The following is a 24,373-nucleotide window of genomic DNA, read 5'->3' on the forward strand; positions in this document are numbered from 1 at the left end:
AGTGTTGCCATTAACGCCTGTTAAGGGAAATTGCTTTTTCCTTAATTTCTCTGCTCAGGCAAGGCAGGCCCCAAAGCAGAGGACAAATCCACCTTTGATCTAACATTGAGGAGATAATTCAATTTGCTCCACGTTTGTTCATTTCATGTCACATCCGAGCTTTCCTTGGGAAGTGGCACCTTGACATTTGTAGGCTACTTAAGAGCCAGCGTTAATGTCAGCATCTGGCTATAAATATCCCCACTCTAAAAATGAGTCCTGCCATAGGCAGCGTGCTTCAGACAGCGCTTTTTCTTGTGGCACGTAATCCCTAGTACTTTTCAGATGTGAGATCTTCCCATGGAATGTCACATGTGCCCTTGGACAATATTTAGAGGGGATGTGGAAGCCAAATGTTAGGAATTTGGTGGGATTCTGTTGTTGGGTGAAAGCCAGTTGTTTTCAGACTCTCAGTTGAATATTCAGGCCCTTTGGGTTCCCAGGAAGAAATAGAACTCTGATGGCCTGGGAAGTACAAGAAGGTTCAGTATTGATGCAGAAGGACGCCAGAGGCAGAGAGGGAGGGGCAGTGCGGGCTGACAGAGAGCAGAGAGGGAGGGGCAGTGCGGGCTGGGGCGTGGGGTATGAGCTTCCAGGTGGGGACCTCATCTGGGTTGCCAGAGACTGCCTGGGCCCTGGGGTGCACCAGCAAATGGGGACACACATTTCTCTAATCTTGTTGTTCCCACAGATTGTAGGGGATGGGACGGGACATAGAATAAACATAAAAACAATCTCTGATAAGATGATACAAGCGCAAGTGTTCCAGGCGGTGGGAAAGGAGCATGCTAAGATCTGTAGGGGTGGGGAATGACTTGAGTGGCATGGCTGAAGTGTGATACAGAAGGGGCGGAGGTGAGAGATTGAGTTACAGAAGTGGCCTGATCCCAGAGGAGCCACTGCCACCAGGACAGGCTTTTGTTCTCAGTGCCGTTGGCAGCCACAGTGCCCTTGGAGGAGAATGGCCATAGGGCGCACTTCTGGTCTGGAGCAGGCTGCTCTGGGGCAGCTATTTAGGGGCAGGAACAGTACCTGCGAAGTCTGGCTCTGGTCCAGGGAGGGGCTGGCACTGGCCTGGGTGGGAGCAGCAGACACAGGGGAAGAGATTTTGGTGCAAATAGGAGAATTTTTAAAGATGTGGTTATTGAATGAGGCAGGAAGTGGGGATCAGGGAGGATCCTCAGGTCTCTGCTGGGGGGCTGAGGGCACAGTGGTGTTTGCTGAGATGGGGCAGGCTGAAGAAGGACCTAGTCCAAGAAAGAAAATCAAGAACTCTATTTCAGATTGGCTGAATTTGCACTTCCTCTACTTTGTCCAGGTGGGATAAAGAGGAGGCAGTTGGGTGTGGGTGCAGGGATAAGGGTTTAATTTGGAATTACATGGCACTTAAAATAGTGGCACTGAGCAGGGCCACCCAAGGGGAGAAGTAACTACAGCAGTGGCTGCTCCAGGATTTAGGGATCAGGCAGAAGCAGGGGCTGGACAAGGGAAACCAGCAAGCGTGTCCAGAGTCCAGGGTGCATCAAGAACGCGGGCCCTTGTGATCGGTGTTGCTAAGAGACTGTCCAGTTGGGGCTGAGTGGTGGCCACGGCCTGAATAACAGGGAGCCCCTGTGCTGCCTTAGCAGGGGATTTTAGTTGAACAGCAGGAGGGAGCAGATTGCAAAGGCTTGAGGAAGGAATGGGCAGGGAGACCATGGAGAGAGAGGTAGAATCACTCTTTTACCAAGCTTTGTTGAGAGTGGAAGCAGAGCTGTGGGCAGTGGCCATTGGGGAATGTGGGCTTTGGAGGGACAGGAAAGATTTGGGGAAATGGATGTGGAAACCAACCAAAGTCCCCACCTAAGCTTGTCCTCCCGGCACCCACATCCATCATAATGAACCTCAAACATACTCTTTGAGGGGTACAATTTGTGCCTTTCTGACAACTATTTCTCGGACTCATGCATTATCCTGAGAAACTGAAAAGCCTTTTCATCCCTGTTGTTTCTGACCCTTGGATCTATGAGCCCTCTTCTCCCTGCTCCTTGAAGCAAGAAGCTCACCAAGTGCCCATCACCACTTTATCCTCCAGCGACACTGAAGCCGCGGCACCACGCCCGGAGTTATTTCTGTGTCTGGTTAATGCTTCTGATGAGTGCCTGTGAGGAAAATGGTTTCCTCCTTCCACTAATAACTTCCTTCCCAAAGCTAAATAAAGATTACACAGGCAGTACCCACGTCCAAAATAAACAGAAGCACAAAAATTAGCTAGAACAATAGTGTAATTAAACAGCTGCATAATCATTCATCCAAACTAGGTCGGCTGCTTGGGCATATGACACAGCTTCTCTGGTCCCGAAGGTGGCTGTTTATAAGTATTTCAACCCAGAAATGGGGCAGTGGTTGGGAACATGCAGGCTTGGAGTCTTGATGTTCTTGGGACAGTGTCCAGGCTCTGCCACATTCTAGCTGTGTGGCCTCAGGCAAGTTGCTTAGCTTTTCTGAGCCCATTGCCTTGTTGTCAGATAGTGACGACAGTCCCTGAGTGAGGGGCTCTTTTACAAATGGAACTTTACCCTGGAAGCAAGAAGAATGTAACCTAAAAATTGCACCCTGATATTAATTTGAAAAAAAAAAAAAAAAAAGTAGTGACCACAGCATCCAACTCTCAGCATTAAATGAGGCAGCATGCAGCCTTGGCAGAGAGCCTGGCGTGTAGCAAATGCTTTGCAAATGGCAGTGGCTGTGTTCTGGGTCCTGATCTCCATCTCACTAGTATAGTTTTAGTTCCTCATGGTGCTGTTGGTGGAGCCCCCAGGCCACCACCCAAGCTCTACTTCCTGCCACACACCGGAGTTTTCACCCAGTGCTATGTGAGTTCAACGAAAAGAGGCCTTCTTAGATGTGTACTAAAATGTAAAATAGAGAACTTAGTGGACACCACATACTATTTTAGCTCATGGAAAATTTAAAACATCTCTGACATGGTTGTTAATAATTATCATTAGTTAATCATTAATTATTAGCCATTTGGGAAAGATAATGATGTTGAATAATCTAGAAGAATGTGGAGCCCAGAGAGGTTAGGCAGCTATCCTAAGGCTATAGAGCTGGTGAGCATCAAAACTGGGGGGTGGGCCCGCGTGGTCTGCGTCTTAAGTAAACACTGTGTTATGCCCTTCACTGACCTTTCCACCCATGCTGTGCTGTCCCTGCAAGCACCTGTTGTGGACAGTGTCGGTGGGAAGCTCCAGGAGCTGGGCAGAGGCAGGTGTGGCAAGAGTAGAGTGGGGGTGGGAGAGTGGTGGAGCCGAACCCCGAGAGGTCACAGGGCAGTGATGGGCAGAAGCAGCACCTATGCTAAGTGCTCTGTCCAGGGATAGGGACACATAACAGGTGCAAGGTTTTTGCTTCAGCCTGGGGAATGAGCACGTTAGGTGGTGGTGAGTGTATGGAGCACGGTGAGGCCTGTGGAGAGTGAGGAGTGCTGAGGGGAAGACTGTGCCTTGCAGAGGGAACAGCATACACCAAGGTCCTGAGGCAGTGGTTTGCCAGCTCTTTGGGAGAGGAAGAAAGCCAGGGTGTCCAGAACAGAGTGTGAGAGGCAGACAGTGGTAGACAGAGAGGAGGCATGAGGCAGAATGTGTGGGCCCTGCAGTCATAATGGCACCTGGACTTACTAGGGGCTGTGAAGGTTGTCAAAGGGCTTTGAGCTGAGAGGTGATGGGCTTCTTCTGCATTGCAAGATCTCTCAGGCTGCTGGTGTCCAGACTGCTGGTGTCCAGAGGCTGGCCTCGGGACATCTGGGCCCTTCTGATCAAGGAAGACCTAGTGAAAATGTTTCCACCCAGCCGGGTTCATCTGCCCACTGCCCAAGAGGAAGCCATTGCACTGAGACAGCAAGTTTCTAGTGGAGAAGGGTATATTCCACTTAGTGCCAAGTGGGGTATGGGAGGAATTTCTCAAATCTGCCTTCTTAAGAATTTGCGGATCAAGTAGATTTTTAAAGACACTTTAGTGGGCAGAGGGTAGGCACTTACAGGCTGCAGTTGGCTGAGCTGTTGGTAGGGGTTGCCGGCCTGGGCGGGCCCACTGTCCCACTGGAATGTAGGACCTGGGAAATATCTCAAAAACTAACCCCTGGGTTTCTAAAAGGTGACGTTATCTATGGAGAAGCTAAGAAGCTTTATGACTACCTGCACTGTGACTCCAAAGTAGCAATTACCAGCCATGACTCTTGCCTTGTACCTTTTTATTAATTTGTAAGGGTGGGTTCAAACATCAGCAGCATACTCAGGAGAGATGGTACCCCTTGAAGGGCTGAAGAGCAATGACTTGCTCTCCCACTGCCTCTCCTCCCTGTGGGGTATGGTCCACGTCTGTGAGCCAGCATCTGAACAGATTATGAAGGCTTTGCAGGAACTGGTGGAGCCCTCGTGGCCTGTCTGGGTGAGAATGGAGGCCTCCTAACACCATGCTGCTCCCCGCCTGGGGGCCTGTCCACCTGTAGCCTCGCAGAATGCCTGCCTCCTGCTATGGGTCTCTGCTCCAGAAGATGGCTCTGGTCTAACATGCTGGCCTCTGGACCACCCCGTCTCATCCCGTGCCTCATGTGTGTTCACAGCACTTTGGACTGCTGGGCGTGCTGCATGCTATTCAACGCACCCCTCCCTCCCCCGCAATCATCACTCCAAGGGTACTGGGTTTATTTCGTTTTTGTTTCTGTTTTATGTTGCTCTTGCCTGCAGAACCCAGCATGGTGACTGGCACAGAATAAGCAGTTGGTGAACGTGTGTTGAGTGGGTGAAGGAGCAAGGGCACTCTCATCACAGCAGTAGACTGAATTTCATCTTTGTGTTCTTGTGGACCCAGTACAAGGCTACATGAAACAGCTGTTTTTATAAATCAAAATGGTTGAATATCAACCTAGAGCTTTAATCCAACATTCACTATTACCTCTGACTTGTCTCGTTCCTCTTTCTTGACCGTCTGTTCCTAAAGCTTGGGATATTCATTCCTGAAGGTACAGTCTTGTTCAGTGTGCCCAGCTTCTTGGGACCTTGTAAGCACTCAATAAATGGTGGTCAAATGTCCTGATTCCTGCCCTGTCCTCTTCCGGAGCCCAGGGCTTGACTCTGACCTACTTACCTCCGATGGGTCACTGCCCATCTGGAGTAACCATCAGGACAACTGACGATGAGGACCAGAGGCCTGGGACCTACGAGGCTGTTAACAGAGACCCACTGTAGATCCCAGGGCCACAGCACAAGGAACAAATGAACCAGTAGATGGAAGAGACACATGCCGGCCTAGAACTGGACACTCCTCACAAAGGCTCTGTGTTCCTCAGAATAAGCAGTGTCCATGAGCTCTGGGGCCCTCATGAGAGAACCTGACGCTGGAGATGTCACAGGCCCTGAGTTAGGGGGCCAGGGCTGGGGAACGTTCATTCCTGAAGGCCCTCTGAGTAGTTCAGGGGCTGCCTGACATCCTCAGAGTCTCCGTGGGTCTGTGTGCCTTGGTGGCATGTCTCCGTCCTTCCTAAAATGCCTTGTGAGATGTGCTGCTGGTTCATAAAACCACAGTGAGTTGGTGGTGGGTGCAGGGGAATCGAGCTATTGTGAAGAGACAAACTGCCAGCCCCAGATGGCTGGACCCAAACTGCTCGGTGGGACCAGGAGAACAACATGCCTGGATCTTGGGAAGCCTGCCTGGCTCCTGGCAGCCCTCCTTCCAGCAGGGGTGGACACCAGGCAATGACCGAGTGCCCTTTCCTTACCTGTCCTGTCCACAACAGGGGTGAACCATCTATTTGGTCTCAGTGGGAACAGGTTATGGTAGTTGACCAAGACACCCATGTTTTATGGGGGTTTGTTCATATTTTGGGGGTTCTGTTTCCTAGGATCTCAGATTTGTACGATAGTTTCCATAACAACAGCAAAACCACCACTTGTCTGTTGAGGTGCAGGGTAATCACAGCTTCGGAGTTAACCGGGAGCCTCTTTAGGAAATAGTAGAGGGGGCAGTGGGGGCACCATTGCAGGATGGCACCATGCCTGGAACACAGGACCAAGGGAGATTTATCTTCTTCATTAACACACAACCGTTCACTTTGCAAAATGAAAAACAGACACCTTCCCCATCCTCAATAAAAATGGCTCAGCTCTAAGATATTTCCCAGAAGAAAGGAGATTTTGGAAGTGTGGGTGGGTTGTCTGTGGGGAAATGACGAGGAGAATGTATTTGCCTCTCTGCCCTCCTCCCACAGGGCCCTGCCTCCCCAACCAGGGTCCCTCCACCCCCTTTGCCCTTGGGCTTCCTGCCTATTCAGGGCTCTTTCTGGCTCAAGTGTGAATTGGCAGCAGCCTCAGGCAACAATGTCATCGCGTAAGTGTCCTGCCTCCTGATGTGTGAAGGCTACAATCTTTTAAGATTCCAAAACTAACTAAAAACATAAAAGACTACACATCAATAGAACTGTAAAATGATGAATCAATAAAAATAAATCAACCAGAAGGAAGGTGTGTTAGGACCCCCCCATGCTGAGACTGCTCCTTTGTGACGTGGGTCATCTTTGCAGCTCTCTGACATGCGTGACATGGGCAGCTGGGCACTGGAGGCCACATGCCCCTTGGAAGGGAGCAGCCCCCATTGCTTCCCTTGGCCATGGCTGAACCTTTCGATTTTCGAAGGAATCTGGACTTTTATGTAAAAGATACAGATTTTAAAATGACCACAAAGTCACCTTTTGTATATATTTAGTAATATAAAAACATTACAAGAAAATGACAATGAAATTCAAACATTTTGCTCATGGCCTTCTGGTGCTGCCAGTTGGGCACCGTGAGACGTTTCCCTGGGTGATTCCTGGTGCGAGCCCAAGTGTCTTAGCTGCTGCTCTGCGGTGTACTTTCTCACGTGTTTCCTTGTGTGGCTGCCCTGAGGTTTGCAGTGGCTCACTATTACCAGCCTCATAGGTCCGAGGCTTCTTATCCTCATTGTTGCTGTTCTGATGATGATTCTGGGTGGGCGGGGACCCAATAGAGGTGAGTAGGTGACAGTTGAGCCCTGAGCTCTGGGAGAGGACATAGTGGGGACCACAGCCCCTTCACACTGCTCTAGGCAACAGGCCAATGGGATCCTCCCAAAGACCTTCCCTGGAGGGTAAATGAAGGAGCATGTGGACTTGGGCTGAGCACGTGGGTCCCTAGACCTAGTAGTAGGGGCTAGAACACAAGATTCTGAAGCTCCAACAATGCCTGCTCACCAGCCTGTAATGGGCAAGGGTGACTTCTCTGTGCCTTAGTTCCCCTCTTCACAGCCTGGAGCTAGTTAGTGTTTTCGTCCTGTGGTTGATCCAAGGATTATGACTTCGGTGTGGTATGAGACATGTAAGGAGAAGATCTATAAACCTCAGCTGCTATTTGCAAAAGACCTGGGTCAAAATGGAAAAAGGTTTTCAAAACAAGAGAGAAGAGGGAATTCACTTGAACTCTGCACAGTGTGAGAAGGACCAACAAGACCTGAAGACCTGCTGGCTCCACAGTCTTTATCCCCCACTTGTTGATTTTGCTATTCCCTGGCGAAGCTGAGATCAGCTGAGACCCCTGGGCTGGGTGGAGTTGGGCTGCCCCAGGGTGGATGCATACCCCTGGGGGCAGTGACCAAGCTCAGCCAGACTTTCCTTGTCCCCACAGCACATGCGAGAGGCCGCTGAACGGCGGCAGCAGCTGGAAGCAGAGCATGAGCAGGCCCTGGCTGTCCTCAGCGCCAAACAGCGGGAAATCGACCTTCTGCAGAAGGTGAGTGCAGTGGGCTGGGGCAAGGCATGGGGGGCACACAGGAGGGGTGGGTGAGGACAGCTCACCCACAGCCTGGAGAGCCCCTCCTGCAGAGAAAGATTTGGTCATTTCTGCTCTCCCATGTGCTCTAGGTTTTCTAGTTTCCATATTCACATTCTGTAATGCAAAAACAAAAGGAGCTCTAATATCTGGTGCCTGTAAGGTGGTAGGGGAAAGGATGCTCTTATCGTTTGCTAGTGGAGGTGTGAATTGTCTCAGCTAATATTTGGGGGGAGGTAAAGTGCAGCAGTGATTGAAAACTAGGGGTCGTAGGGGAAAGGACGCTCTTACAGTTTGCTAGCAGAGGTGTAAATTAGCTATTTGGGGGGAAGTAAAATGCAGCATTGATTAAAACTAAAACTGTGCGTAGATGCTGACCCTCCAACTCCCATCCTGAGACTGCCCTGCAAGAAATTCAGGAACACATTCAAATGGGGGGATTGTTATTGTTCTCAGTAATGCTGCATCAGAGAGGGGGATAGGAGATTACACATCACCATCCAAGTGCTGGTTGTGTACAGCGTGGCACCTCCACGCCGCAGACCCATCTGACATCAGTGAAGGGAGTCATCGTGCTTTCCCCTGCCATCTGGAGGCTGTCACATGATGAGTTATTAAGTGAGCAAATCTCACTGCAGAGCAGTATACATAGCGTGATCCCATTACCAAAGGAGAAGGGGGAGAAGGGACAGAGAAAGAAGAGAGAAGGGCGGAGAAGCTGACAGAGTGAAGAGGCCCTAGGGACAAGGACTGGGCGGTTTAGGGTGCACCTGCCACCTGCTGGGGGTGGGAAAGTTAACCGACCCCCCCCAGTCCTCAGGTCCTGCTGTCTCTCCTGTAATGGCAGCAAGGTCCATCTTTCAGAGCTAAAAGGACTTGGGATACCTGCATTGAGAAATTGGAACATGCTGACTGTGACTGGTTCTCTGGTTTCCTTCCAAAGCCTGGTGTCCCAGCCCTGCCCACCCCTCCCCAGGCCTGTCTGTGGCTCCCCAGCCTGGAACAGACTGGGGTGGACATCAGGCAACTCCTCTGCCTTCTGTGCCCCCCCGCCCCCATTTGATAGCCTCTTCAGGTCTTAAATCTTAAAATAAAAGACTCGTAATCGCTTGCCCCAGCTGGCTGGTGATAACAATATGTCAGAGTGGCTTTTCTCTTCCAGTTTATTAGCAGAGCTTGTCGCAGCAGGTAGATGACTTCTGATGCTGTTCCTTTAATCATTTAGCATGAAATCTCTGTAAAGATAGATTTCATTAAGTCAGTGCTGGTGGGACAGTCCCAGTCCTTACTGCCTGTCACAATAGGTTGGCAGGCCCCCTGAGATGCAGTATTTCAGTAGATGTTATCGTGAAGGATATTGCGGGAGTGCAGACAGTAATATTGCTCTCATCTCTTGGCTGCACCCGAAGGACTTTTGCCACGGCTGGAGGTGCTGGAATGGTATCTGTGCTCACTCAGTGCAGCCCTGGAAGCCACATCTCCAGGCTGGGACTGTCTGAGCCAGATAACAAGTCTACAGAGATGCAAATATCATCTGTGAGGGTGACAGTCCATGTCCTCTTAGCAGAACATTCTCCAGGAGCCCGGAGTTCTATTTCCTAAGCTTGTGACACCAGAAGATGAATGGGACCAGCTCTGTTGTTCAGCTTCCCAATCGCTTCTGTGTGTTATCCGATTTCCTTTGCTCTTTCCCTTGCACACTGATCACTGTCTCTGCCTTTAGAGTGAGGGGAGCAGAGGAAGGGAAGTTGGACAATGTGTCCTCTTTGTAATTTCTTAGAAGGTCTGACTTTTTAGAAAAGCACGAGAAGAGGAAGGTTGAACCTGGAGTGGAAGGAGGTTGGAAGATTCTTTGCAGTTTGTCCTGTCTGGTGTCCAGCATGGGTGGCGGGTCCCTCATGGTTCATTCAGCAAGCTCTGGCCACCTGCCCCTAAGTCAGCTGCTCAGCTGTTGTTCCAGAAAGTGGGACAAGTGGGTCAGCCTGGGATCTGCCCCATGGGAGCAGAATGAAATGAAAGACTGAAAGTGTGTGCCAAGAACCATGAGGGAAGTAAATAGTACGGAGTAGGAGGTTGACCCTTTAGAGAAGGGGAAGGTTTACGAGAGGAGAGGGTGCCCACCATGTCAGGAGCTGGGTGAGTGGATGTGGGGATCAGGGAGCAGCGAATGCAGAATCGTTGGTGGGAATCAGCTCAGTGCGTGAGAGAAAGAGGAATCAGGCAGGACATCAGGAACGGGCCTTGAGGGGGAGGGTTTGACTCCAGAACTGCAGGCACAGAGCGAGCCTGTAACCCGCCAGGCAGTCATGCCTCTGCCCTAGGGCCAGGGAGCACCTGAGACTGGTCCTTGTCCCTCTATCAACATAAAACTCATCAGTTGTCTTTTGCACCATCCGAGGTCCAAAAGTGGTTCCCATGAGGGAGCACTGTGGAGCTACCCCAAAGAGCCCTGCATTCTGTCCACAGCCCAGGTCTTTCTAGTGTCCACTCAGTGGGCCACCCACCCTCGTCATGTGGGCCTGTGGGTGGCACGCCATGTGTGGGCCTAGTGCTGGGTCCATTCTCTGTGCTCATCTTCTTCCACCCAGAGGCCCAGTTTGCAATTGTCATCTCCCAGGACACCACTCTGTCCTGGTTTTCCTCTTATACACAGACCCCTCTGCACATCCTGGGCCAGCAATCCCAAGAGTCAGTCCTCAGCTGTGTCCCTTCTTGGTCTACACTCACTACATTGGCAATCTTGGCTTATCCGAGGGTTTGGACACTGCTGGTGTATGGCAGCACCCAAACTTGGGTCTCCAGTCAGCCGCTACCTCTGAATCACAGTTCTCGTATTCAAGCTTGGCTCTTCATGGCCTCTGGGATGACCTGGAACACCACATCCCAAAGCAAAGGCCTCTGCCCCACCAGTACCCGCTCTCCCCCTCAAGTTCTCCAAACTCTGCAGATGGCAGCATGTCTTGTTTTGTACAACTCTTCTTTTCCTTGGAGTTAATTGTCTCTGTTTGCCTGGTTCTCTGAGTGTGTACCCCTCTATTCCTGAGGTCCTTGTGGGAACTGGAAAATTCCTCTTGGGAAGGCCTGAGTGCTGCAGGGAACTAGTAATCCCATTTTCACTGTGGAGACTCCTGCCTGACCCTTGGCCACTGCCTGCCATCCTGGCTGCTCCCAAGGACAGACACAGAGTTGGGTCCTGGGAATTCCCTCTGCCCCTCCTGGGACTTTGATCCTCTGCTTCCAAGATTCCACAATATTCCTTTTCTTGATGTGCAGTATGTGGCATAAGCAGGAGTGTGTTTTCCTTGAAAGACAGGTGGATTCTGCCACCTTACAGTACTTGGAGATTCCCTGGTGGCATCAGGACAGTGGGGACCCTCGAGTCCCAGGTGCTCTGCTGCTTCAGACTTGTCGTTCCTCAAGTGGGTTATGTCCTTGTCCTGTGACAAGCAGCAGTTGTGATAATCCAGTGGTGTGAGCTAAAGGGTTTTCCTGTATTTAAAATTCATCTGCAGATCTGACCATTTTACTGTGGTTGAGAATTCCTCCCATTTGTGAAATGATTGCTTTCAGTTTCAAAGCTATTACTGAAATGCGTGATGAACACTAAGAGAAGCTGAATCGGCCATGCCACGTGTAATCGATGCTGCGATCGACTTCATGTGTTCCCCTCGACATGTTGGCTTTAATTACCGTGTGGATGGTCAGGAGGGAAAGGTTGTAGATGGACCCTCTGTGTCAATTCTGAGTCATAGCCGCCTGTCTTGTGCTGTGTCTACTCGATAGCTTCCTTGCTCTGCTGAGTGCCAGGCTCTAGAGTCCTCGCAGCCTCAACACAGTTCACATCCCACTCACTTCTCTGTGGAGCTGACAGTAAACAGTACCGACCACTGACTCTTGCTCTCTGCCATCCTGACTATGATGCTTCTGAGTGTTGTGTGCTGGGTCCCAGCCAGCCAGAGGCCCAGGACTGTGTTGTTAGGAGACCTGCTGTCCCCTCTATGATGCCACCCTTGGAGCAGCAGCTGCCGCTGGGTTGACCCACCACTACAGATGTTCTGGCATTGAGAGGAGCGCGGGCACCTTGAGAGTCATGTCTTCTCTCGAGTTTCTCTGTTCTGAGGAAGTTGCCTCGGAGGAAAGGTCATGCTTTCCCACAAATTGGCAGTAGCCCCTGAAATGAGCCTCACTGAAGCCGTTGCTTAGATTTTGTAGGAATTCAGCACTGCCAATTTTAACTGTTAATTTTAACAATCTATTCTGATTGCCCAAATGGCCCAGCTTGCAAGCAGCCTGCAAAAATGAACTCCTGATTTTCGTCCAAAGCCAGAAACTAAGTTGTTACCGCCAGCTTGGCTGAGCTTTAGCAGCCTGCCGTGAAGTTTTTTTGTTGTTTTTTAATCCTGCCAGTTGAAAACTATCTTTGCTTCAACTGACTCAATGGTGGCATTATTTATATAATCCCTGTATGTTCTCTGTCTGTCTCTTTTTCTATTTTGTTATTTATTGTTGCTCTTGGTGTTTTTGATTTGAAAGGAATAATTTTAAGCATTCGACGATTGAGCCGAATTCAAGAATGGTGTGATTAATGTGCTGTGTTCTATTCACTTGCCCGGCTCTTAAAAACCTCATTGGAAGTATGTGAAAATGAAATGCATATGAATGAACTCTATAGAAATCTCAGACTGCTTTTCATTTTTAGTTTGTGCTGGGGAAGCCAAGCTCTTCCTTCTTTCCAACTCATGGAATTTTGTGAGCAAGAAGTAAAAAGTGTTAAGATAATGTTCAGTTGCTTATGATGCTGAATGGCCCATCACTAATAATCCTCTAGGCACCTAGCAAAAAATACTTCTCTAGAAACTGGGAATTCTGAATGTGAGTCTCAGTGTAAAAAGGGATTCATCATTAGAGCTCAGTATTTTACGAGGTAGGTGCACCATGGCATCAGGAAATAATCCTTCTTAAAAAGTGGTATTTTCCTGCTTCGTTGGTGTGTCCAACCAGTTTAGTGATGCACACTGTGGCAGTATGGTATAGGCCACAGCTGGAGACACCTTTTCCCAATTGTCTGGGGCACAACATGTTTCTCTACCTTTAAAATGGGGAGCCTCACATTCTTCAGCAGTTGATACTTATCTTCATTGGCACCCTTGGCTTCACGTGACAGAAAATCCAAAAGGGAAATTTTATTTGTACACATAACTGAAATTTTAACTTCCGATATGTCTGGGCCCAGGGCCCAAACCACCTGGCTTCAGAATCCAAGGCCTCATGAGACCATCTACCACCTTACCCTGGTGGCAGGATGGAGCTACCAAGGGACAAATCCTCATGGTGGCAAGGTGGCTGCAGCAGCTCCAACCATACCTCTTCTTCTCGGGCCAAATCTGACAGGAGAGGTACTTCTCTCTACCCTGCTATTCTTGGGCCACATGCCACCCAGCACACCACTCACTGAGGGTTAGGACCCATGCTGGGTATCAGGGAGGGAGAGGTCCTAGCAAATCCAGGGGCTCCTCCCAGGTGAGAAGAAGACGACAGGTGTTTGCTGTCATCATGTTGCTAGATCTTCTGGGTCTGCGAGGACAGGAAATAAATATGTTGCATTTCAGTTCTGTATGAATTTGCCTTTTGACTCAGGCAGCAGCCGTCCTGAGAAACTTCTTTAGTAAAACTTATAACATATCTTATTCTGTGGGGCACATGGTCTTGCTGTGGTGCTGAGAGCACTCACAGGCACCTGCTGGAGGGCCCAGTGAAGTCTCAGGAGACCAGGAGCTAGTTGGCGGTCAGATTTGCAGCATTGTATTTTGTTTCTGAAGCAGTTAAAGATGTTTTAGGGACAAAGGTGCTCCCCAGGGAGGGGGCTTCAGAAAGGATTACCTGCCACTTTGGGCTCACTGCCCTCTGCCCCTTCTCAGGAGCAGAATTGGGGCCCCCTCCCACCTGCCTGCCCTAGCCAAATCCCACAAGCTGCCTGCTGTCTGCTGGATAGGAAGCTTTGTCAGTTTAGCAATGGCCATCAAGCCCAACCAGAATGTATTCCATCCACTCCAAGGGACATACACAAACTGGAAACTTATTTAGATCCTTAGAATACAGGAGCTTATTAGGAGAATAAAAATAAATGAGCTACCCTGTTGATTCAGAATTAATCTGATTTTCTTCTCTCCTCCCTCCCCTTTAAACATTTTCTCTTTTTACTGTAAAAAAGGCTCAGGTTGAAGCCAAGAAGGAGCATGAAGGTGCTGTGCAGCTGCTAGAGGTAAGGAGCAGGCCCTGTCTGGGTGGGTGAGGCTGGGGAGAGCCACACTCGTGCTCTCCACACACCAGCTCCTCCGTGTTGTTCACGTGTCTTCTTATGTCGCCATAGTGGGCACATGATAGGTACTGTGAGGAGTTCCATGTTTGCATGTGAGGAAGCTGCGCCACAGAGAGGTTAAACAGTTTTCCCTTGGCCACACAGCAGGGTCAGAACCATGTGTATCTTGAGTGTACTCCTTGACTGGCTCCCCTTGGCTGGAAAAAGGGTGGGCAGACCATTCGTGGGATATCCGCACTCCTAGAGACTGATGTAGGTGTGCATTGTGAAGGTGTGACACAAATTCTGGGAGGCATAGGCAGAATCAGAGAAAGGAGGTCTAGGATTCAGAGAAGCCAGTGCCGTTGCAGGCACAGTCCCCACAAATGCGGCATGAGTGGCTTGGAAGGGAGATGGCTGCCACGTCCTGTCAGGGTGGGTGGTGTGTCTGATGCCAGCCTCCTTGGGAGTGGACAGAGAGACACGGACAGAGCTCTGGCTGCTCTGAGGCCTTGTCTGCATCCTCCATGCCCCATGGATGGGGCTGCAGGGGGGCCTGCTGGAGACAGAGGCCATGCAACTCACCACCCAGAAGCAGCTGTTTGTGCAAGAGGGGATTAGTCACTCTGGCTGCCTTCTGGGATAGGTCTCCAGAGATGGGTGAGGTTGCCCTGTTTAGGAGAGCCCTATTCCCTGTCCCTATGGGAGCAGCTGCCACTTAGAACATGTGCAGCTCTCACTTTGCCTTTGAAAATCTATTTCTCCCACGGGAAAGGTTTCATCATTATCATTATATATATTGAAATTGATTTTTTTTGAAAGCGTCCATCAGTGAATTACTATCTGGAGAGATGTGTGTGATGAATAGCAGACAGACATAAGTACCCTGGAAGATGTGTACAGCCCCCTAATGGCCAGATGTCTCTCTGCAATGTAATTTGATCCCCACCTCCCCCACCCTAGTTGTCTACTGCATTTTAATTTGTATAATCTCCTGGCTGGAAATGCGGATCCTATTCCCCAGTTGCCCTGAGGCTACCGACTTGGTCATCCTTGTTGTCTCAATCTGCCTTGGAGCTGTCACTCCGCCGCAGTCCTGCTGTGGTCTGTTACTGTGCTGCTGTGGTGCATGCTTTGAAGATGGCAATGGCTCCAGTGCAGCGTGCTTTGGTCTGACAAATAGAAAAGGCCATGTGATGTGCTGAGAATTGTGTCTTCTTTTCTTTACAACATCTTTCCGTAATGGTGTCTTGCTTTGCCCTTCGCCCAGAACACCTTGGACAGCATGCAGGTATCTAGAGACTGGCGACTTCCCTGCCTGGCGTGCTTGGTGATGCTTTCCCCATGCATGCACCCTGCCATGAGTCCCTGGGCCTGCTCAATCTGCCTTTTCTTCCTGGACAGGGCACTTTAAGGTGCCAACCCAAAGAAAAGCTTTCTTTTTTTTTTTTTCTTTTTTTTTTTCAGAAATTTATTTATTTATTTGTTTGTTTGTTTTGCAGTTTTGGCTGGGGCTGGGTTTGAACCTGCCACCTCCAGCATATGGGGCCAGCACCCTACTCCTTTGAGCCACAGGTGCTGCCCAAACAAAAGCTTTCTAATGTGGTGTGGGGGGTGGTCGGGGTCCATTAACCTGGAGGGTCAAGGAGCTGCTTCCAGAAGCTCCACGAGGGAGTCACCTTAATCCAGGCATCTCTGCGGTGTTGAGCAGGCACATGTACATGATCCCCACTGTCTGCCAAGGCTGTAAGGTTCAGGCTTGGAGGCCAGCCTGAATTCAGATGACCACAGGGGAGGATGGTTAGGGCTGATTCTGCCCTTGGGTTAGCCACATGGCTGAGAGTACCAGCAGACAGCCCAGACTTCAGTTATTTGGTCATCAGAATTCAAGCCTCACGCCTGCGTGTCATACCTCTGTGTTACTCCTGCCCGTTACACCTGCTTGGGCACCTTTCTGCTCTGTGTCTGCCATGGGCAAACAGCAAGCTCCCTCCAACAGGCTATGTTTGTCCCTTCTTTAACAGACAACAGCCCTTCTAATTACCTCTGGAGTCAAGGAGAAGCTGAGCTGTCCCTCAGCACAGGGCTTGGAAATTTTCCCCATCCTCTCAGACCTGCTGAATCAGAAACTAGAGGAGGGATCTGGAAACTGTTTTATCCTGCCCTCCAGGGGTTGATGGCGCAGCTGATTCTGAAGAGCACAAGACTATGAGGCCGGGAAGTGGGAAGGAGGAAATATTTTAAGGAGCAGTTTTCCTAGGGGGTTTTGGCCAATCTATGACTTGGCAGCTTAGTACCGATTTACCTTACCCCAGGGGTGTGGACCAGGAGACCCACTCATCCATCAAAGAACAATCTTGCTGTGCATGGCATAGCTTTCATTTCTAAGTGTTAATGTCCTTGGAGAAGGCGGTACATCCTTTCTATAGGGAGAAATAATACTAAGAACAACCCCCATGTTCTCCCAGCTGGACCTAACATAGTTTCTAGGTAAGACTTACCTGAGAACACATGTTCAATAAAAAATCCTCAGTGCACCCACAGACACAAACCCAGTTCCACCTACATTTCTAAGCCCTGTGTTCTGGTGAATGAGTGGCCAGGATGCTTGGGGTGGGGGATATGCGTGTCTTTATCCCTGGTCATATCTCACGGGACAAGTCCCAGTACTCCCAGAATCATCTGGGCTGGTTTTGGAGTTTAGCTAAGTTATGTGCCAAGAATTCACTAAAAATAGACCAGAGGTTTACAGGAACTCTCCTCTGTTCAGGATGGGGAACTTTTTTGATAAACTTGAGAGGCTAAGAACAGGGGGATTCCAGATGCTATTAGTTAAGTAATTTCTTTGGCACTTAAAGAAAGTCATGTTAAAGCAAAGAAGCAAGATAAAAACAATAGCCTCAACATTTATTGAGCATGTGCCGTGTACCAACATGAGAGTCATACATGTCACTCCATCCTCACCACAACTCGGGGATACTAAGCCAAGTCAGGTGAAGTGACCTGCCCAAGGCTTTTCAAGCAGTAAGGGGCAGATCTGACTCAGAATTATTTGCAGCTCCAGGACACGGCTTCCTTCCACCTTGGAACCCTGCCCTTCTGTGATGTGCAGGCAGCCATTCTGTCTGACATCCTTAAGGTTGAGTCGAAAGTCCGGGGCACTGGCTGCATAGTCTGGATCTATCTGCCCTTTCCTTGGACATGGCAGTGGTGGATGAGAGCACAAGTTACCAAGTCATGCTACACCTGACCTTTGACAAGTGCCATTAGCTTTAATCCTGGAAACCAACAGTGAGGTGGTTCTCTTCCTCCTCCTCATTTAGGCAGTCAAGGAACAGAGACAGTGGGCCACTCGCCCATGAACATAGAGCTTCTAAGAGCCAGAGCAGGTCCCAAGGGCCTGAGGACATCCTCTCAGTGCGTTGAGAAAAGTCTCTGCAGAGAAGAATTGCTGCCAGGATTATAGCCCTTGATACCAGTGTCCAGTTAAGTGAAAAGGGGCTTCCTGGGCAGGGGAGTGTACCTACGATGGGCGTGCCCCAGAGCTTTATGCTGCGAATGTGTCCATCAAGATACTTCCTGGCCAATTCTCCAGGGCACCCCTAGAGGAGTTGGAGTCATCTCTCTGCAGCGCCCTGCTGGTCTTCTCTTGGAGCAAAAATGTCACCCACAGACAACATCAGCCCCTGCTCATCTTGGCCTCAGAGGAACCCAAATGTTCTTCACCTGAACAGTTTCCTGTCGGCCAAGTTTCGTTTGGGAGACTTATGAAAGTGGATGGGATGCCTCCTTTTGCAGGCACGTATGGGCCACCTCCCCTTGAGGGTCTCCGTCAGGGCCGCTGTGGGCTCTGGGCACCTGTGCCTGTAGGGATCCCTTACCCCATAAAAACTGAAAATTATAATTTATATCTGCCCAGGAATAGAGAGGAGGAATATAATCTAGATTCACCAAGATGTTTTGTTCTTAATCACTTTTTTCTTGTGATTTTAAAGATTTAAATTAAAACATTTCTGTAATCCCTAAACATATGTTGGCCCCAGGCCCTGATGGGCCTATGGGAGATGCCAGGCCTGCCTGGCTCTTGTTGAGATGGTCACTAACCTCATAGCAGGTGAGTGTGGGGTGGATGAATGGATGCAGGTTGGGCTTGGGTGTGCATGTGGGGCCAGGCTGGGTTGTGCTATAGTAATCATGCTTAATGTGTGAGGGCTGTGCTCTCCCTCTCAGTGGTGACTCAGGGACCTATGCTCCCAGTCTCTTATGGCTTCCTGGTTCCCGTAGCATGGAGGGCTCATTTGGTGTCTGTGCCTCAGCTGCAGACAGACTCGGGTCACTTCTGCTGGAGAGTTGGCCCAACTTCACTTCAAGGGAAGCTGGGAAATGCAGACTCCTGGGGCCCAGGAGCAAAGCCACTTGGGGTGGCGCATGACACTGTCTCTGTCACATCAGAATTCTGGGAAGTAATTATGACATTCTGGATGGTGTCTTTGACCAAAATGGCAATACAACACTAACATTAAAAGTGACAGAACATGAGTCAAGTTCAAAGTCTGAGAAATGAACAGATATAGAAGGTTTACAGGTAACGTTTCATACCCTAAATCTCTTAAGGATCTCCTCCGCCCACCCTCCGGAACTGTGTGTGTTCTCTAAGGAGACACGGAGCTTCCCCTCCCTGGAAGTGGCCTAGATAGTGTCCTGTCCATGAAATCCTCACTGAGAAATGAGGTGAACTGGGGACAGGGGTACCACATCAGATTCTGTATTTGAGAGTTCAGTCACCCAGGACAGAATCAGATGCCCTCTTTAACTGCCTAATGCCTCACTGCCCCCCGGTTGGCACCCTGAAGGCCAACGCCAGAGTGTGTGGGTAGTGCAGGGCCTCTGACACTGTGCGGCTGTCATGTCTGCATAGGAGCAAGAACACGAGATGGCCCAGCCCACCAGCTTGGAGCTCACTGCGCTTCCTGTGCATGATCTCAACGCATCACTGAAGCAGGCATGCAAGATGCCCTGCCCTCACAGAGCTGTGTCTGCACAGATAAAGCACGGCAGTCTTACATAGGAGTCCTCACCAGTTTCTCATCCTGGCTCCTACTTGGTTATATTTTCATACTAAGATTTTGTTATCCTATAAAGATTCTAGAATTCAGAGCAATTACTTTCAGGATTCTACATTTTGGAGTCTGTTCAGTTGAGTCCACACAGTTTTTCTGCACATGCGATAGTGGCAGACAGGTATCCGGAGCGGGGACTGGTGCCAAACTGCCACTGCAAGGAATCCCCACACAGAAATTACTGGGGTCCAGTAGCACCTTTGGGGACTTCTGATATGCTTGCAGAGTTCAGACAAGCACACTCTTGTGCTCTGCTGACCGCAGGTTTTAGTCATATTGAGGAGTGAATGAAGATCACCCAAGACAGTTGGGACTATGGCTACACATAGTAGGTACTCAATGAATGATAAATCCATACAGAGATGGCACAGAGTTTGTTTCCGGGGTGACGTCACTAATTAGCTGGAGCCTTGGTGTTTGGGGTCTTTGGCCACAGAAGATGAAAGATCTCACCATCTGGGTTCCAAAAGGCTGCCTTCACTTATAGATGGAGAAACTAAGTCCCCTGAAGTCACGTGACTTGCTGCCTCCAGGTTCTATCAGGGGGGTTGAAGGCTCAAGACCTAACTCCAAGTTGATGTAGGGTGGGCCTGCCCGTTGGATGTGCAGCTATGAGTCTCTGAGTCCCTTGTGGCTGACTCTTCCTCCCTGGTGCCACGGTCTCAGCTTGACCTACCCAGGGAGTCTTGACAGTTGGGACTATGGCTACACATAGTAGGTACTCAATGAATGATAAATCCATACAGAGATGGCACAGAGTTTGTTTCCTAATCGCACCTAAGTGGGGTGACTGGGAGCCTGGATGGCCCCTGGACTTTGCCTGCAGCACCACCCCTTCTCCCCAGACTATCCCGTTTGGACACTGGTCTTGGGGTATTGTGCCCACCTCACCACCACCTCTTTATGAATTCAGGGGCAGATGCCACGTGGAGGGATGTGGGGATCCTGGCAGTTATGGCTTTGGGTGTGTGTTCCGCTGTCTTTATAACACCCATATCCACGTTTGCAAGCCTCTGCTATTTGTTCCAATTATAATTTGTTTGCCTGATGACTGTGCCATGTGTCCCTGCGTGGTCAGGACACAGTTGCTATGAAGCAGCGCCCTCTGTGCCCCCATGCCTGCAGGTGCTGGCCTGGAGGCTGGGGAGGAGCCAGGGAGCACACCCATCTCACCCCAGCCTGGGGCAGGATGGTGGGCATGCTGTTTTCTTCCCCCATAACTTAGAAGCAAGCCCTTCTGCTGGCGACACTCGGGCAGTTGGTGGCACTTAGCCCCAGAGCCCACACCTTCACCAGCTGTGACAGGGCCAGGGGTGTAGTCAGTTGAGGAGCTGAAGGGAAAGGCGCACACACATTAGGTGTGCTCAGGTACAATTCTTGGATTTCTCTTGGTGGGAATTTGATGTGGGAGAGGCTTTGCCATTCTCCCTCAACTTCATCGTACGTTGTAATGAAGGTCTCACTCCAAACCCACTGATGCAGACAGATGCTTGTTGACAAGCTGGAGCTAAAAGGTTTGTTCTGTGTCTGGGCTGTGAGGTCCCAGCTCTCAGTGCTGGGGGCCATGCCTGCAAACACATACCTGCACAGGGCCCCAGGCACCTGTTGTCCTCAGAACTGGCGTCTGCATACAGGACCATGTGGCCATCTAGCTGTGGGTGCTGCCCTAAGGCTGCAGGGGAAGGGCTTCTCCAGTGCACACTTGATTCATCACTGGTAGAGCAGCACTGAGATATTTGAGCCATCAGTATTTGATTTATTACATCCAACAAATGCCTATTTCTACCGTTCTTTGTGCCTCGGAAAAAGCCTGTGATTTTCCTTTTTCCCCTTGATATCGGTCATGCTACCGAGCATGCCTCAGGCCTGTAGAGATGTGGATGGCAAGATGACCAGGGCTACCGCCTCCCTGGTACTCTCCAGGAAGATTGCAAGTTAGAGATCCTGGAGTACCTCCTAGGGCTGAGGGAGGAATTGTCTTACATTGTGGATGATGCAGGTGTAGCTGGAGGTGTCAACAGGACCACGAGGCCCCCACACCCAGCAGGGTTGCCCCCCCATGTGCTCTGGCCAAGGAGGAGCACAACACAGTGGCCACAGCCCACATGAGTCTCTAGATGTGGCTGGGTCAGCCTAGACAGTTTTGAAATGCCTATAACTAACGTATGCACGTACTGGGAAGTAGACAATCCTAGCCAGGATGCAGCGGCCCTGCTCCGGCTCCCCTAATTCCTGTAGCTTTGCCTCTTCTGGCCTCTGTGGACACCACACCCCCTCGTGGTCTGCAGTCACTCCTGCATCTGTCTACCCCCAGAGAGCTGACCCTTCTCATCTACAGGCTGGGCCTTCCCCAGGTACCTTGATCACAGACCCTGCAGGAAGACGCACCCAGGAATGAGGGAGTGGCTGAGGCCCTGGGGTGTCCTCAGGCTGGAAGTGACTTCACTGTCACAGCAGGGCCAAGGCCCAGTGTCAGGGCAGAGCAGAGGCCTCAGCTATGAGGAAGCGCAGGTCACCAAGCCACATGTGGATCCTGCCCCTGGGGTGGAGGATCCCTGGGCACTCTCCTCTAACCCTCCTGTGCCCAGGGCCCTTGGTTTTCAGTTCTGCGCCTTCCTCAGTGGACACAGCTAGCTTGGCTAAGCCCATTCAGCTTTTAAAAAGAATCCTGCTGATCGTTTCTTAATGAATCAAAGAAATAAATTATAGCCTTTATATTTGTTAGGTTTATTTTTAGAAATTCATGATCTCAGACATAAATAGCACTTCATTCTGGATCCAGGAGCTGAGAAACCAAACGACTATGGAGGGAGTTGGGTAGAGGAGGGTGCAGAGCAGGGTGGGGGTGGGGCGTGCCCCTTGTTGAGCGTTTCAGCCAGGCCACGTGGGCTCTGCTGTGACCGGGCTGTCCTGTGGGCTATGTGACCACATCTCGCATGTGTCTGTTGAGTGCTGACGTGGTACTGAGGTGTGTCCTCCCCCACCCCCATACTGAGATCCTGCAGGCAGAAGTAGGCAAGGGTCCTGCTGCCCTGGAGTTGACCTTTCCCTGGGAAGCCCACCAGTACACAAACCAGTGATATGGTAAGCAGGGTCTTCCTACCCATCTTACTAAGGCCTGACATGGAGACTGAGTGAGCCTGCGCCCTGAGCGAGCCACTGCTATAAGGAACGTGACTCTGCATGTCGAGGCTCCCTTCTTTGCACTGACCCAGCAAACACGGAGCACCTGCTGTGTGCCTGGTTCTGTGCTGAGCACTGAAAATGTGCAGTGACCAGGAAGCAGAGCATAGACTTGGAGCTCGCCATTCGGTAGTGGAGGTGACAAGAAGTAGGTAGTCGGGGCAGCTATAGCGTTCAGGTGGGGATCATGTGATGGGAGGTGCAAATGAGGCAGGGAGCAGGCCGTCCATGTGCCCTTCTGGGTGTGTGTCTCCATGAGTGCACCTCTGTGAGCAGAGCTGGGGCCCTTGTTGCAGGACAGGGCCTCCTAGACATTGAGTCACTAGAGCAGGGGAGAGAGCGGCTTTGCTCATGCCCACTTGACCTGAGAAGGGGCAAGCCCTCAGGGGCCACAGGTACCCACAAACCAGCCCCAGTTTAGCCTGGGCTGTCCTGCCCAGAGGAGGGAGCTTCGCTGGGCTGCCCTGTCCTATGTGTGTCCCTGAGGGAAGCGCCTGCTCTTCCCTAGGGCTCTTGAGATGTGTGTGTGTGTTGCTGGCAAGTACAGCAATGTTGCTAACCAAATCCAGCAGGTGGAAATTCTCTTTTATTGCTCAAAGTGGTGTTCTTTTGGGTTCTGCAATACCAGGGGACAGGTGCCGAGGAGAAGAAAAAAATGCATCAGTGAGTTAGCAACTGAGCTGTTCTGAGTCTGGGCTGTGTCACTACCTCACACTCCAGTTTCAAACAACTCTGCAAGGCGTGCCAACCACAAAGTGCCCAGGCTGCACATGGGGCCCAGAACAGCTGCGGTTGGCTGGGAGCTGTGTGTTTACAGAGTTTCTTGGTGCCCATGGTGTCTCTCGCTAGCCAAGAGCCAGGCTGTGTGGGGAAGCTGGGTTATCAGATGCCGCTGACCTCCTGAGGAGGTGGGAGGCAGTTACACGCATGCACACACCACACTCACATGCATATACACACAACGTAAATGTGTGCACACACACGTGCCCCCACCAGATGCCACTGCTCACCCCATCCTGCCTCTGCTGTGCAGTCCAAGGTCCGAGAGCTGGAAGAGAAATGCCGGACTCAGAGTGAGCAGTTCAACCTGCTGTCCCGGGACCTGGAGAAGTTCCGGCAGCACGCGGGCAAGATTGACCTGCTGGGTGGCAGCGCAGTGGCCTCTCTGGATGTCCCCACAACGCCTGGCAAGCCTTTCCCTCCATTCATGAATGGCTTAGCCACCTCCATCAGCAAAGGTAAGTGCCTGGGCCTCCCTCTGCCTCTGCTGCTGGGGAAGGCAGCCCTGACCAGCCAAGAGGCTGTGCCCATACCTGGCAGGGGCCGCAGGGGCCGCAGGGACCTGTCATAGCTGTCCCTAGGATGAGATCACACAGGGAGCTCAAAACACTTCACTCTCAGCACTTCACAGGCATCAGCAAATCTAAGTTGAGAGACAATATTTTTAGGCCCATTTTACAGAGGAGGAAAACCAAGGCACGTGAGGGGTGTCCGTTGATGAAAAGCTGAGCAAGGATTAGGCTGCAGAGGGTACGCCGGCAACTGCTGTGTGTGAATTGCTGGCCAGGCACCCCCAGTGCCCTGTAAAGCTTGGTCCTCTGCTGTGGGTTTTCTTCTCACTTCTACAACCCAAGGAGAGCACTAGGATGCTCTTGGAATTTTGTTCCAGCAAAGGCAGCAATGACTGTTAGCGTTTACTTTTGCGCTTCCATTTAGGAAGCAGAGTGAGGAGCAACATGGTTCAAGTGTGCCTGTGTGTGTGGGATTGTGTCCTGGCCACAGCTGTCATTTAATCAGACTTCGTTGCAGGTGTCACCTCTTTGCTCACGAGATGAAAACTCTTAAAATGAGTTTTTGACCAGGTCTGACCACCAGCTTAGTTGATTTTGAAATTCAGAGGAGATAAGTGT

At 50.6% G+C, this 24,373-nt stretch overlaps 1 protein-coding gene across 14 annotated transcripts in view; it reads left to right on the forward strand.

The window, feature by feature from the left end:
• RIMBP2 (RIMS binding protein 2) overlaps positions 1 to 24,373 on the forward strand; it is a 266,080-nt gene that overhangs the window by 153,423 nt on the left and 88,284 nt on the right. For 13 of the 14 annotated variants that reach the window (XR_008379598.1, XR_008379600.1, XR_008379599.1 and 10 more), the window contains exons 5-7: positions 7,719 to 7,823; positions 14,074 to 14,124; positions 23,497 to 23,701. Coding sequence is in view for 11 of the 14 variants with exons in the window: in XM_053588646.1 (XP_053444621.1) it covers positions 7,722 to 7,823; positions 14,074 to 14,124; positions 23,497 to 23,701 (358 nt within the window). In the remaining 3 variants the exon portion in view is untranslated. The remainder of the gene's footprint in view (positions 1 to 7,718; positions 7,824 to 14,073; positions 14,125 to 23,496; positions 23,702 to 24,373) is intronic. The other variant, XM_053588649.1, reaches the window with a different exon arrangement.

This window comes from Nycticebus coucang, chromosome 4, assembly GCF_027406575.1.
Source record: "Nycticebus coucang isolate mNycCou1 chromosome 4, mNycCou1.pri, whole genome shotgun sequence".
Lineage (NCBI taxonomy): Eukaryota > Metazoa > Chordata > Mammalia > Primates > Lorisidae > Nycticebus > Nycticebus coucang.